Raw genomic sequence first — 15397 nt, 5'->3', positions numbered from 1 at the left:
TGACATACTGTCTCCGCTCAGAATCGTTTTTCTTATACAATGATATTATATCATTGAATTCAAATTTAATACCATCCATTATACAGTGACCCACTTGTAACCTACTGTACAGCAGAGCGACATCCACTTACCCACCTTTATTTTTTTTTATTTTATTCACAAAATATCACAATTAAATATTAGTATACAAGGTGGAACAGAAAGACTTGACGAAAAAAAATGAGGCTACTTAAACGTATGATACAAATTGATAAAATTATATGATTAGTAAATAATTTAAGAATTAATATACTCATATTAGCAAATTCCCAAAAAAAATATTTTGAAAAAAGGTATTATTTTCAATATTAAAAATTAAAAATAATTTTTTGTATAATATATGTGTAGCGCAACTGACTATACATTGTATATAAAAAACATTATAAATATTGATTAGAAGAAAATTTATTCCAAAAGTCAGTTCTATCTGTTACATCCTGTATAGGATATTATACTATATAATACGGTAACACCACACGGCATACACAATCACACAGGCTGTCGGAAATTTGGAACTCATAAGTGAACACCAACTGACAAGTGGCATCCTTCAGATAAAAAATAATAATAATATAAACTCATAGTTTTGTGGAGTACAGCTGGCCAGCAACAACTACCTGCATCCATATAAATTTGGTTTTACGCACGCAATGTTTATAATAATGTACATACAATGTACATGTAACTATATGCAATAATATAAAAACAAATATGATGAACGAGTGAATATAATATGAAACAAAACGACGACTTATGCACAGGTAGTGCATTATCGCTCACGGTCTGTAATAAAATGTGGCAATTTGCACTCACAGTTTAATATAATACAAATTTATAGTAAAGGCAATTCATGAATATAAATTTAGTATCATATTGTATAATCAACCGTTTATGATAATCAATAAGGCTCAGATTTAAATTCCCTAAAAATATTTAAAAAATGCCCTTTCAAAAAATACATTTATGATCTAAAATCTCTAAAAAAATGCATTATTTATTAATAAATTCAAATTATTATTAAAAAATGAGTAGAAAATTAAATCATATTTGCATTACACTGTACAAAAAAAACCACGAAGTCGGTCCAAATATGGCATTTTTACTTTAGGCATTTTAATTTTAATCTTTGTTTCGTTTATACAAATATAAAATTCAAATTAATTAATATACGCAAAATTTGTAACCTGTGAAATACACCTGCTGTAGCCTGTAGGTACCTTCAACGTAATACGCAACACGACTAAATATATACCATATTTTTCGTCCACTAAAACTGAATTAACAGAGGGCATTATATTTTTTAGTACCAAATGTTCAAAGAGTTTGACTGTATGGTTTTGAATCGAAATAGGTTTGTAATTTCTTACATCAGATTTATCTCCTGAATTTATCTCATTATAGGCATGGATGGATAAACACATCAAGAAAAATACATTAAAATTAACATTTTCAAAAAAAGTTGAACATTTTAATAAAAAAAGAACTTTCAATTGAAAATGTTGAAGCTTACATCTTTATCTGTCTCATTTGGTAGACGGCATAATTTCACAACTGGTATTTTCAACTCATTACCGTTTGATGTCTTCAGTGTGACTACTCGTATAATCCCATAACTTCCGGGATGAGTTTTTAATATTTTTCCTATTTTCCATTTTCTTAGTGGTGTACATTATTCTTTGATGATAGCAATATCTCCAATTTTAATTTGCTTGATTTGAGCTAACCAACGGCTTTAGACTTGAAGTTGTGGTAAATATTCTCTTGACCAGTGCTTCCAGAAGGTCTTCATCAAGGCATGTATATATCTGTCACGGTCGTGACCCAACATACGGGTACCACACGCAGCGTGCGCTCTACTCGGCTGGTCGCTGGCACGCGGGACCAGAAGCGAAGAGGAGGCACGCCGTGCTTTGGATGGGGACGATCGTTTCACCTGTTTTCTACGAGTGCATGTTACACTCACACATGGAGAGTGGTCGTGGGGAAAACCCTCACTCTAAAATTTACACAAACCATAAAATCAAAGAAAGCTCACTATTTGCGGTCACACCAATGAGACACCAGCAACAACTCGCACTGATCAAAATAGAAAACCATATGACAGCGTCACAGAGAGAGTCAAAAATAACAGACATGTCTACACCTGCAGTAGAGATGAAGTTCCCATATGAAATGGTTATCGAGTTGCTGGACTCACAAGCTGAAAAAATGTACGTACGACTATGGAAAGCCGACAAATACGGAAAACAAGCAGACAAATGCAAGACAACCGTAATAATGGCCAACGGACACACCCAGGAAATAAACTAAAGATACCAGATTGAGGCAAAAATTGCAACGCTTGAGTTAGACTTCGAAGCGGTAATACCAAAGGAACTTGTGGCAGATATCTCGATAGGCCATAACTTCTTGACACAACAATAAGCAGCATGGGATTACAATGAAGCCACGATCCACTTGGGCGCAAAGAAGTGAACAACGGTCAGCTAGCGTAGATAATTATTAAATCCAATAAGGGAAAACCCAATCTTACTGAACTGAAAATCCCAAATTGACCAGATGGGGACGCATTAGAATCCCCACGTGGGAAGACCTGACCCGGACATGGCAGGAACAGGACCGCCGAACCACAACCAGAAATATCGAGACCCAGACCCAAATGGAGGAGGAGATAGGGGAAGCAGTAACGTCGCGAGGAACACAGACGGGACCACCCCGACGCCCATACCAGGAGAAGTGGCCAGGTGGGCCGTGGCAGCTACACCCCCGGAGCTGCTAGCGCACGTGGCAGTTCAGATAGCGCTGGACCTGGGAGAAGTTACCCTACCAGCCAGGGTGGGCTGAGTGTTCAGACTCAACAAGCGATTCCGTGAACAACGCACCCAACCAACGTGTTCGCTGGTACGCAGGATCAGGAGTGGAGAGGGGGCTCGCCGTGCCGTGGGTGGGGACGATGGTTTCGGCGGACGTTCGGGCCCACGGTGTGGTTGGCTCACCTGTCTTCTATGAGTACACGTTACGCTTACACCACCTCGTACAATTCTCATACATGTAAAAGTATTACTTAAAGTAACTATCTGTGAAAACGCATCTAATAAAATATAAGCATATTCAGTAACTTTATGTTGTGTTCATTGGCGGTTATCTACTTTTCCTCAACCTTTTTTTTTTTTTTATTATAGGACGTTCAACGAAACAAAATCCGTTGAAGTGGCCCTATAGAAACCGCATCCCTTCCCGGTACTTTCCACTGGAACTACGTCGGGAAGGGAGGGTGCCGCTACGTTTATTTAAATAAACAACATATACAAAGACAGATATAGAAAATTGTTACAAATTCGGTTATGTTACAACAAAGAAAGTTTACTATAGTCTAGGTTGCACTGATTGTCCGGGACTCCTTCGATTGTCACTTGAATTCTGGAATCCATCGGCTGTGCTGTCTTCATGGCGCTCGTTGCTGTGGCTGCCCCTGTCTCAGCCTCTCCGCTTCTTCCCTGGTCTTCATGATTCTTGTGATAAGCCTGCTGATAGTAGTCCATCTAATCGGAGAGGACCTCATGGTGTATCTGGCGATAGAGTTTCGACGTTGAGCTCTCCACAGACTTCAGTTCTCCCATGCATCGCAGTGGAAGAGTGCATGTTCCACGTTGTCTGGAGCGAAACCACACTGCTCACAAGATTCCCAATTCTGGATGTTGAACCTGTTGAGGTAGTAAGCGAAGCACCTATGCCCAGTCAGTACTTGGCTCATGTGGAAGTTCACCTCACCTCACCCGCAAGATAACCACTTTCCGATATTCGGGATCAGCCTATACGTCCATCTGCCGTTCTTAGCGTTTGTCCACTCGCTTTGCCAGTCGGTAACAAGTTGGCTTCTCGCTTCTGTTTTGCTTTTTCCAAAGAAAATGTCCGCCCTCTCATTCGCCAAGAGTTCGATCGGGGGAATTCCAGATACTACCGCTGCCACTTCGTAGGAGACGGTTCTGTAGCAACACATCGTCCTAAGTTGCAGCGACCGTCGATGAACCATGGCCAGTTTCTTCCATCCTCGCACCTGCATCGACTGAGTCCAGATGGGCGCCGCGTACAACAATCTCGAAGTGACGACGCAAGTCAGTAGTTTCCTGACCTTCTCTTTTGGTCCTCTTAAGTTTGACATTAGGTGCCCCAGGCGTTTCGATGCCTCTGCTGCCCTTTTTGCCACCAAGTCCGCGTGTTCGGCGTATCGCATTTTTTGATCCACCTGTACCCCGAGGTAGCGCAGGCTCGGCTTGAAATCAATTAAATGACCGTTGCATAATACAGTAATCTTGTTTCGCGCTCTTCTTCTCGTCAGAACAACTGCCTCTGTCTTTTCAGCTGCAAGAGATAGCCGTGGTCAAGCATCCAGTTATTGATGGTATCGATTGAGAAAGGGACTAACTGCCCTCCGTCTAGGTTTGGCTCCATTGACGTGTACACTGTCGGACGTTGGTGCCGTCGGGAATAAGGAGTCAACGATTGCTTATATTCTGCCGGAAGATGAATTCCCGTGATTGGGCTCTGACGTCTTAACCGCTTCATGACGATTTTATATGGTTTAGCCCAGGGGTCGTCGTCCACTGTCGCGATGAGGTCGGCCCAGCATTTATCTTTAGCTTCTTTAACTGCTATTGCTAGAAGTTTCCTCTTCTCCTTCCACACTTCTTCATGTTCCCGGCTGGCGTTGGCACCGAGCCTGGATTTCCTTCTCTGGAATAGTCTCCTTGTTTTAAGGCACTCCTTTCAAAGTGCATCTATATCTGCATTCCACCAGTGCACTGGTGTCCGTTTAGCTCTTTGCTGACGTTTCGGTAGGTATTTATCTGCTGCCCATGTCAACCATCCGACAAGATCCTCCACTTGTGCCGTGGCTGAAAGTGTGTGGAAGTGAATGCTGGCTTTGTGTTGAAGCCAAGGCCGCCTTCAACTGACTGGTCTCTATTTTTCTCGACGCCCACCCGTTTCTCGGGCAAGTGTTGGTGGTGACTGCGACTCTGATGATGAACGTAATGAACCTGTGAAGACTCAGGGACTCGTCCCTTTGCACCGTCCAATTTCTAACTGCACCGCTTATGTTCGCCGAGGCGAAAGTGACATCTATGTACGACGCTGATTCCCCGCGCACGAATGTCAGCCTCTGACCATCATTGCTACAATTTTACATTACAAACTCGAGGATTTTTGTTCTCTTTGAGTTCTGTCTTCCTTTATAACTAACACTTTTTTATTTTTATTTTTTTATAGTTTTATCTAACATTATTATTCTCTTACGACTAAAAGGTACATTTTTTTTTCATTCAATAGGTAATCATTCTTTGTATTGTTGGTCATTTGATTTCCAGGTGGAATAATTTGTTACGTTACAAAATAATAATATTCTTCATTTTTGTATTATTTTAATTTTAATTTTTTTTTTCAAAACTCAATAGTTTCAACATTATTGTAAAATTGGTTATTATAATTGAATAATTCCTATACGCATACATTTATTATAACTTCATAACAGAGTGGGTTGGATTGATTTGTTTTTAAGTTTCTGTTACCTATCTCTAGATTTCAGTGTTTTAAATTATATTTTTAATATTTTTAATTCTGAAAAATATTGGGGTATTATTTCGTTTATGGTATTATAATTTATAGTACCTACTATATATGTCTATATTGTATTGGGGTGCCAGTTAAAATAGCAGAAAAACAAGCAAAAGACAAAATCAGTAAAAATAAACGGTGAAAATAAAAAGTAGGTAAGTGGGTATAACTCTGCTGTATAGTAGGTTACAAATGGGTCATTGACTGTAATGAATGGTGTTAAATTTTAATTAAATTATATAATAATATCATTATTATCATTGTATACGAAAAACGATTCATAGCGGAGACGGTTTGTCAGCCTAGGATATTTTATATTATACAGTCGAACTTGGTTAACTCGAAGGTGAAAGGACTAGCCAAAAAGTTTAAGTTATCCAAAAATTTGAGTTATCCAAAGATAATTCAATTTTCTTACAAGAAATTCTAGAGATTGGGAAAAAATTCGAGATATTGATGATTTTGAAATAAAAAAAAGTGTGTACCTATGTGTTACCAGTACGTGCGCGGGAAGTGAAACTTCTTTTGAACGGTACACGTGAGTGAGTGAAAAAGAAAGAAAGGCATGGATAGAGATAGACTGGGGTAATGAGGATAATAAAGAAAGAAAGAAACAATGTAAATTATATTATTTTATCAAATTATTTATCTCATTATGACGTATTTAATATTATTGTTAGAATTCAATATTAATTACGACTATTTATTTATTGAGTTCTTTGTTTATTCTTTTATTAACATTATTATCTCATTCAACATATATCTGCATAATATGCGGTTTAGAGAAAAAATAATTTTTGTTATTAAATGTTGTAACACTATGTAATTAAGTATTAAGTTTTTGTACTATGTTTGTAATTTTTAAGTTTTTTTAATTCAACATTTTTTTTAAATTTAATACTTTAAAATCTGAAGCAGAATATTTTTCTGAAATTTGAATATATCATATTATATAATCAATGGTATTATTAAAGAGTACCTATCCAACCATATAAATATTAGTTAGAATAATTTAGTTGAGGAAACTGTTAAAAAAATAGTTTAATCCAACAGTGAGCATTTGCTTTACACAAATGTTTCGTTAAGCCATGTTCACACAAAGATAACAAAATAGTTTTTGATAAAAAAAAATAGATATTCCCGTTTGTGATGGAAGTATTTTGCTTTCAATTTTGCTATGTATAAACAATATATCAACTATTTATACCCAAGTACTTAAGATACCTAGATAAATGATAAATATATCACAAATATAAACTTAAATGTTAAATGTATTATGTATAGCTATTATCTATGTATAATATTTTATTATGCATTGTACCATCTGTTGTTTTAAAATATTGTTGGTTAATAAATGTTGATTAATGATGCTCAGTTGCAATCTCTTCAGAGATCAATTCAAATATTCTATCAATTTTAAATGTGGTGGAGGTAATTGTAGATAATTTATAAAAAAAATTAGAATTTTACACTAAATTTGTCTGATATTAATTCCAACACAAGTGATTTAGATTGATCTGCCTATGCAATAGTTATTTTAAGTATAAATACATCTTATTTTTTTTTCTGTCACTACATAACATAAATGGATAACCTATCAATTTTCATTTAATTTAAAATATTATAATAATGCCTATGATTCCTTAAAAACAGATTTTTTGTAAATTATATTCCTTTCAATAATTACTAAATTAGTCATATTAAATATTAATATGTTGTACACAAATAATATAATCTATATATTTTATTAAATAGTTTAACCATAAAAAGTATAGATTTAAAACGTATAAGTCATGTAGATATATTTTGTTTTTAATTGTTATAATTACACCATTATAGTATCCTCTTCAGTATTAAATAATGTGAAAATGCATAATTTTTATTTGTATATTAAGACAATTTATTATGCACCTATTTGTATTCATGGAAATAAATATTATTTTTTTAAATAATCTAACTATCAGATAGTAAGAGTATTGATTTGACTTCTATAGGTTAGACAAAAATGTTAAACATATTATATATCATTCATGCATTCAATGTTAGTGTGAAAATGATTTTTTTTTTAATACAGAATTTCTTTACTCTATTCCAAATAAGATCATGAGTTGTTGGCCAAATAATGCGCATAGGCGTGGCTTTGTTCCATGGCAGCGCCTGACGCGTCACCATTGTGGTGACGGCATCTGGCCATATGTCTGACAGCGCATGACGAAAATTGGTCGCCGTTGACTCATGATCTTATTTGGAATAGAGTATAGGTTAGTTATTTAATATTTACAATAATTTAAGAGTAAACTAATTGGAATGCTACAGAATCAGGGAAGAGCAAGTTCTGGTAGTTTTTTATGCTCGAACGGTCTTGATCTGAGTGCTTGCGCCTCTAATGGGACCACACTATGACTATAGTCTCAGTGGTATACTGTTTTCTTTTATACCAAAAATCGGTGGCCAGTACTAAATTTGGTACCAGGCGAGTGGACGCTGTGTAAAGTGTTTAATACCGTTAACCTACTCTTCTACTTTTCCACACCAAAAATTTGAAATATATATAAGTTTACTAAACAATGACGTAATGCCTAATAGAACTTATCCATTTTTTATATTGTAAAAAGTAGTATTGATCAATACAATCTAATATCAGAAATTTACAAAATCATTGTGTTACCAAATAACAATAAAAGAGTATAATATTATTATAGTAAATGATAATTACAATAGGTAAAACAATTGAATTGGATATTATAAAGATGGAATCATCTCAAACATATTTACGTAGATAATGCAGTTTAATTGTATAGAATATGCAAGTTAAATTGTTTTTCTACTAGTCTAAAATGTATAATAAAAGTGTCTTAACACGTAGACTGTGTAATGAAGCAAATTGGCATCACAAAGAATGAAGATCAATCAGCAATGTGTTTGAAACAATTATTTTGGCGTCCAATATATATTTAAAGTGAATGGTTTATTATTCTCTATTAATGGTAGAATACTATTTTATTATTATAAAGCGTGGAATAAACGCACATTTTAAAATATGTATATATATATGTCGTTTGAACGTATGACCGGAGCAGTTTTTTCATGTTAATTTTAGAAAATTGTTTTTTTTTTTTTTTACTTTTATTATACATACCGGGTGAAATCTGCAAAAAGACATACACAGTCAATGTGTTAATCGATTTAAAATTTTTTAATCATTTTTTTAAAATACAAATAGCTAGAAATATTTCTTTCAAGAATGATTAAATTTAACACAATTAATAGCATAAATATAGTTAAAAAGGAGTCAATAATTAAATAATAAGAGAATGAATATAAGTAATTCAATAACTGATCAAGATAATACATGTTTATAATGAAACTACATTTTTTTTTTTTAAATGCAATAGTATTTTTTTTCTTTTAATAATTTAATACCAATTAAATTAACATTATTTTCTTTAAATTTTTTGAAAATTGATTAAAATTTACAAGAATAATAAATTATGTCTTTACTACTTAATTTGGATTTATACAATATTATGATGCATTATGTAAGAGCCTAGAAGTAATTATTTATTTTAAATAATATGTAGATAAATATTAGAAATACTCATATAGAATTAATTTTAATTGTATTATTAAAAAGATGAAACTAATTATAAATCAAAATAATGTTTAAAAAAAAGTAGTATTTTGTTTGTGTACAGTTAAGTACACTACATTCGAGATACCGTGCTGATGCCCAGTAAATTTAATCCCGTTTCCATGTACTCTGCTGTGACTTTACACAGCAATATTCTTCCAGTAAACACTTTAACGATTTCACCTGAAAAAAATAGTGTTAATAATATTTTCGTTTTTATATACATTTTCTATATTTATATAATTAGAAACATAGTGGGAATAAGGTGGCTAAAAAGTGTACTAACAATAATAGTTGACATATACTTACAATAATTATTACTTTTATACAAATTATTTGTTATAAAAATGCATAGAAAAAATCTTTTGAAATGCATAGACTAAGTAATACATTTTGGATTTAAATAATTTTACTGAAAATTAGGCATTAGCAACAATTTGAAATACATAATTTGTATACCTAAGGTAACATTATTATTTGGTGATGATATTTTCATAATTAAAATGCTTTTCCAATGTTTAAATGTGGTATGAAACAAAATATATCTAATTTAAACATTTTATTTAAAGTAAATATCTATCAAAATAAACACCAGCATTTTTAGTTGAAACTGTTCTGTTAAAAATCAAGTATTAATTAATTCTTGAAATGACATGATGATTTGATATTGATTGTGTATAAAAGATACTTGACATTTTTCAATGTTAAGAGGTAAATAATTTCTCAGAGAATATCAAATTATTTACAAAAAATTGAAATAAATTAGAACCATTACATGAGTTCAAATACAAGATATATTGAGTAATCTAATTAAATTATTTGGAACTGTAAGTTCCATTTATAAATATTAACAATAGCAATGTGTAGATGTGGCGCTAGGATTATTTAATTTTTGATTAAATTAGGTTAGGTATTGAATAGCTTGATATACCTTGATCATACATTATTAAAATATTTTCATTGTAAGTTGATCATAGGAATGTATTGAAATTTTAAGGATAAAAGAGAAGGATTCGAACCAACAAAATTTGTAACTTTTATCGAAATTAAATGTGCTGTATTGAATTTAACCTAATTCATCATTGATAAAATAAATTATTGTAAATATAGTAAAAATTAAAAATTACCAGTTTGAGGATTTTTTTCAATGCAATAACAATTGTCATAAAACTCGCTAAATGTTGTAGCCACATCATAAAGATATTCGCATAAATGATGGAGACAAAAATCATCAGTAATTTTTGAGATTACTTCTGGGAACCGTAACAAAGTCTGTAAGAACAAATTAATAATTATATAAATAAATCAGTAAAAAAAAAAATTTAAGAAAAATAATACCTTGGCTAGTTTCCATTCTTTATCATGGTCGAGTGAAATAGGCTCATTTAAGTCTTGAGTATAAGTACCCAAATTATTAATAATGGACCTTATTCTTGTAAGTGCATACAACAAGTAAACCGCTGTATTTCCTTTGTCATCCAACATTTTATCGAAAGAAAATACATAATCATGATTTCTATTATGACATAAATCAGCATACTTAATGCAACCATAAGCCAATGCCGTTTCTGCTAATTTTAATTCTTCATCGGTCAATACTTTGTCTCGGCCTTTTTCCACTAGTTTATCTCTTGTTCTTTTTATACCTATTAAAGCAAATTCATTTTTATCAAACAATTAAACGTAATAAATGTACTAGTTAATAAACATGTTACCTTCATCTAAAAGACTAGCTAGACGAACTGTATCACCAGAACGGGTTTTAAACTTTTTCTTATCTTCACCCAACACTACGCCAAAACCAACAAAGTCCATGCGAACTTTAGATGGATCAAGAAAACCTGAGTGAATTGCACATTTTTTTAAAGTCTCAAAATGTAGACTCTAATAAAAACAAAAATCATTTGGTCATAAAAAAAAAATTATGTTCTATGTTGAAATTGTTCATACCTGTCCAGCATCAACGACATATATAATCCAATCAGCCTTCTCTTCCTCAATCCTCTGTTTTAGTGTTGCAATATCTGATGTATCATATGTAAATCCACCATCAGATTTTACTACAGTTAATGGTATTGAGGACTCTGGACTCCACATAATTTTTCTACCATCATCATTCTCCAAAAATCCTAATTATAATAAAAAAATTATCAAATTAAATATAATAATATAGTGATTTAATTGAGTTATAGACAAAACGCATTTACGCAGAATCATTTTTTCTATGTTTGTAAGCAATCTTAGAGTAAAATCACCCATTAGAAAAAAGATAGAGAATAATATTTTTGAGGGAATGTCATATCGATTTGTCTAAATATTGTTTCAAGACAATTTAAACATAATTTAAATATACAACATTTTTTTGTTTATTTTGAAAGTAGAATACAAAGTCAAATAACAATAAAATATAAAATTGATATGTCATCCTTCAAAAACATTATTCACTATTTATTTTTGTAATTTACTCTAAGATTACTTAAAAACATAGAAACATGATTCTGCGTTATTGCGTTTTGTTTATGCTGCGGGTGGAACAGAGAGAGAAAACAAATAGTGCTCCTCTTAAGTAAATAAGTAAATAATATGTAGAATAAAAAAGGTATCGTTTATGGTCTGGCAGTGGTCAAATGCTTTTCCCACCCAGTCAACCACTGAGTTCGGCATTTGGAACAAAGCCACACCCACAAGCTCAAGTTGATCACCGGTACCTTTCTTCTATTAATGGAGTATACTTTAAAAAATACCTTTTTCTTCCAGATCTTTAACTACAGTTTCCATACGGCTTTGGTAAAATGATTCTCCTCTTTCAATAATGCTGATATTTAATCTTTCATATATTTTTTGAAATTCTGAAAACAAGTTTGCAAGTTATATATTATAGTATTATACCTATATTTTTTATTTTTTTTATTTGAATTAATATCATGAAGATTATTGGGCCACACTGAGTAAAACTCGTGTGGAGGCCCAGGGAAATATATAAATACATATATATATATATATATATATATATTGGTACTAGAGTTGTATGTGATCTACTGCTGATAGTTAGTAATTTAATGTCTAATATCTAATTCAGTGTAAATATTTTCGATGAGTTCTTAAACAAAATTTTAAAAGGTATTATTTTTTAATTTACAAATATATATAAAACAAAATTAATGTAACATAACTTTTTTAAAAACGCGAAAAAATTATAAATATAATACATTTTAAAATTGACAAGTTATGGTGTTAAAAACTTTAAATAAATATAATGAGTTAATATTGAATACTTAATTAATAAACTACAGTAAGAAATATTAATTCTTATGTTTTGATTTGGGATAAAGATCACTTAATAGCGACAGATTGTATAGAACACATGTAAGTTTATGGTAGATCACATATAAGATTAGTACCTATATATCTATCACGGTTATCTACTCAGGTTGGAACACAACCAATCTAACTCCAATGTAACAGATGGCCATGCGGCGTTATTGTGAACTACCCAACAGTGATTAAGTTAAGACTTTTAAAATTTACTTATTTACAAGTTTTAACTTAAATATTGTAGATCTGATTAGTCAATTTCATTAACTATAATTGATATTACGATTTATAGATTAAAATTATAATCATGGGGAAGTGTTGTTTTGTCTTTTGTTCTTCTGGATATAAAAGCAACAAAGAAAAGATTTCAAAATGTCCAGTTACAGGTTAAAAGAATTTCTGTTAAATAACTAAAGAATTTAATACTTATTTTATTATTATTGCTATGACACCATGACGTCCAGGGGAAAAAAAACTATTATATCTTTAATTATAGATGTATTTCGAGTAATATTGACCGCGGGCGACCCAAATATTTTTATTTTTAATTTCTATTATTCAGGTCTTTCCAATTATAACGCTATATTCAAAATTTCAATTGGACTCTCCTATCTATAAATACACATGAGTGCATTACAGTAATGCTCTGTTATTTATACCATAGCTCCACAATTACACATCCGTGCTGGGTCGCCGGCGTGCTTGTGGCAGTCAACGTGTTAAAACAAAACAAAATGTTATATTATACATGTAGCGCAAATGTCAATAAATTGTATATATATTAAATAATTTTAATTTATTTCATTTTTCAAGACCCCATGTTAAAATATACAAGAGATTTTAATTTTTTAAATGGTTTTATTCATTTATTGTTCTAAATTAGTTCTTTATAATTGATTCAAGTTTGATTTGAAGTTGTGTTACAAAATATATTTTACATTATACGTATATTGTACGTGGAGTAATTCTTTATCGACGCTCAGTGGACCGACTATTACTAGCGCTTATATACTCCGGCCCACGAGAGTCCATACGTAAACCGCGCATTCATATTGTAATACGTCACGTCTGTTTTCTCCCACCATGCGCAGTGACGGACGCATTCTGACATATGGACTCTCGTGGGCCGGAGTATAGATCAGTAATCAACCACAATGTACTGTGTTACCATGCCTCGTTAGTTGTTTAACAACCTGAGTGAATATCCATGATTTCTATAATATAATGTTTAAGTATCATAATATAAACACTAGATACCTTTCCTTGATACATCACAAATCAATTTCCATGCTTGAACATGATCAGGTGACATACTTTGTAATTTTACAACACAGTCATAAGCCCGTTTTTTGAACTCTAAATCACTATCAAAAAGAACTTTGGATTGTTTATAAAATTGTTGCAAATCTTTTATAGGAGGAGACTCGGTCTTGTAATTAGGGAATTTGTCTTGAAGTAGAGCAATTAACATACCAAATTGCGTGCCCCAGTCACCAATATGATTTATTCTCAATACATCATGACCAATAAATTCAAATACACGGGATAGACTTTCACCAATAATCGTTGACCTAAATTTACAAACAAAGGTGAAGGTTGTTATAATATTTTAATTATTAATTCCACCAACCTTAAATGACCAACATGCATTTCTTTAGCGACATTGGGTGCTGAAAAATCTACTATAATCTTCTGTGGATTAGTTAAAGGTTTTGGCTTCAATTTATTTTCCAGTACATACTGTAAAATATCTCTAAGCTTATTACGACTTAACCATACGTTGATAAATCCTTGTCCAGAAACATCTACTTTTTCAATAATATTGCATTGCCCTAAACAATCCACTAGTTTCTTAGCAACTACATTAGGCGACACATTTTCACCTGAAATATATATTTAATTATATATACTTATAATTATTTATAATTTTTAATATAATATATAGGCGACATATTTTCACCTGAAATATGTATTTATTAATATATAATTACTATAATAATAATATAATACATGGTATTTCAGTAATTTAAGTAATTTAAGAGTATAAAATTTAGCCAGATAATATGTCATTTTAATTGTAATATGTAATTATGTAAATTATATATATTAATGAAATATTTTATTGAACATGTTGAATCATTAACTTATATAATAAATAAATAAAATATATATATATATTAGAGTAATTACATATTACTGAAACTAGTTACAACTTAAAATAGTGGTTTAAATGTTACCTTTTGCTTTCAAAAGTTTACATATTTGCATTGATGCGTTGCATTGGTAATCAGCAAATTTACTACCAGCAGATACTGCAGGTTTGCCAAAGTCTTCTAATGCCGGATATGCTGTTTTAATAGCTTTTGAAAACAAACTGATTAATATAGAATGTAAATTAATAAAAGCATGTTCTTCAACATTTATTAAGTCCATATTTCACTCTTTAACCGCAGCCTATAAAAATAGATTTTATGAGACATTATATTATTTAAGTTAACAAGCTTTAAAATATAGGCTAGTTTTTAAATATTAAGAGTAAGACAGCCAACTATTTTTCTCTCTGACCCACACACAATATACCAAATTGTACGCTCACAAATAATATATACATAATGATTATAATCATAATAATTTCTAAAATTAGAGTGAAATTAACTCTCATAAAATTTAAAGGTAATAATAATTATTACTGCGACCATACAATTATCTATGTTGCGCGTGGGTCAGAGAGACAAAACAAACAGTGCCCTGACAATCTCTTAGTGTTATGATATAAAAGCGAGTATAAAAGTAAATAGG

General features: G+C 31.5%; 1 protein-coding gene across 1 annotated transcript; it reads right to left on the bottom strand.

Annotated features, from left to right (window-relative positions):
- Positions 1 to 9278: 9278 nt before the first annotated feature.
- Positions 9279 to 15021, bottom strand: LOC100169031 (arginine--tRNA ligase, cytoplasmic-like; the record flags this gene model as incomplete). The annotated part of the gene is given in 9 exon segments (XM_029490710.1): positions 9279 to 9466; positions 10411 to 10555; positions 10622 to 10929; positions 10999 to 11167; positions 11234 to 11412; positions 12028 to 12132; positions 13856 to 14169; positions 14229 to 14481; positions 14836 to 15021. Coding segments are annotated over 9 exon segments (1769 nt in total), but the record flags the coding sequence as incomplete, so codon positions are not given.
- Between the last annotated feature and the right edge of the window lie 376 nt (positions 15022 to 15397).

Source organism: Acyrthosiphon pisum, chromosome X (genome assembly GCF_005508785.2).
Source record: "Acyrthosiphon pisum isolate AL4f chromosome X, pea_aphid_22Mar2018_4r6ur, whole genome shotgun sequence".
Taxonomy (NCBI): domain Eukaryota; kingdom Metazoa; phylum Arthropoda; class Insecta; order Hemiptera; family Aphididae; genus Acyrthosiphon; species Acyrthosiphon pisum.
This window is presented reverse-complemented; position numbering and strand designations above follow the sequence as displayed.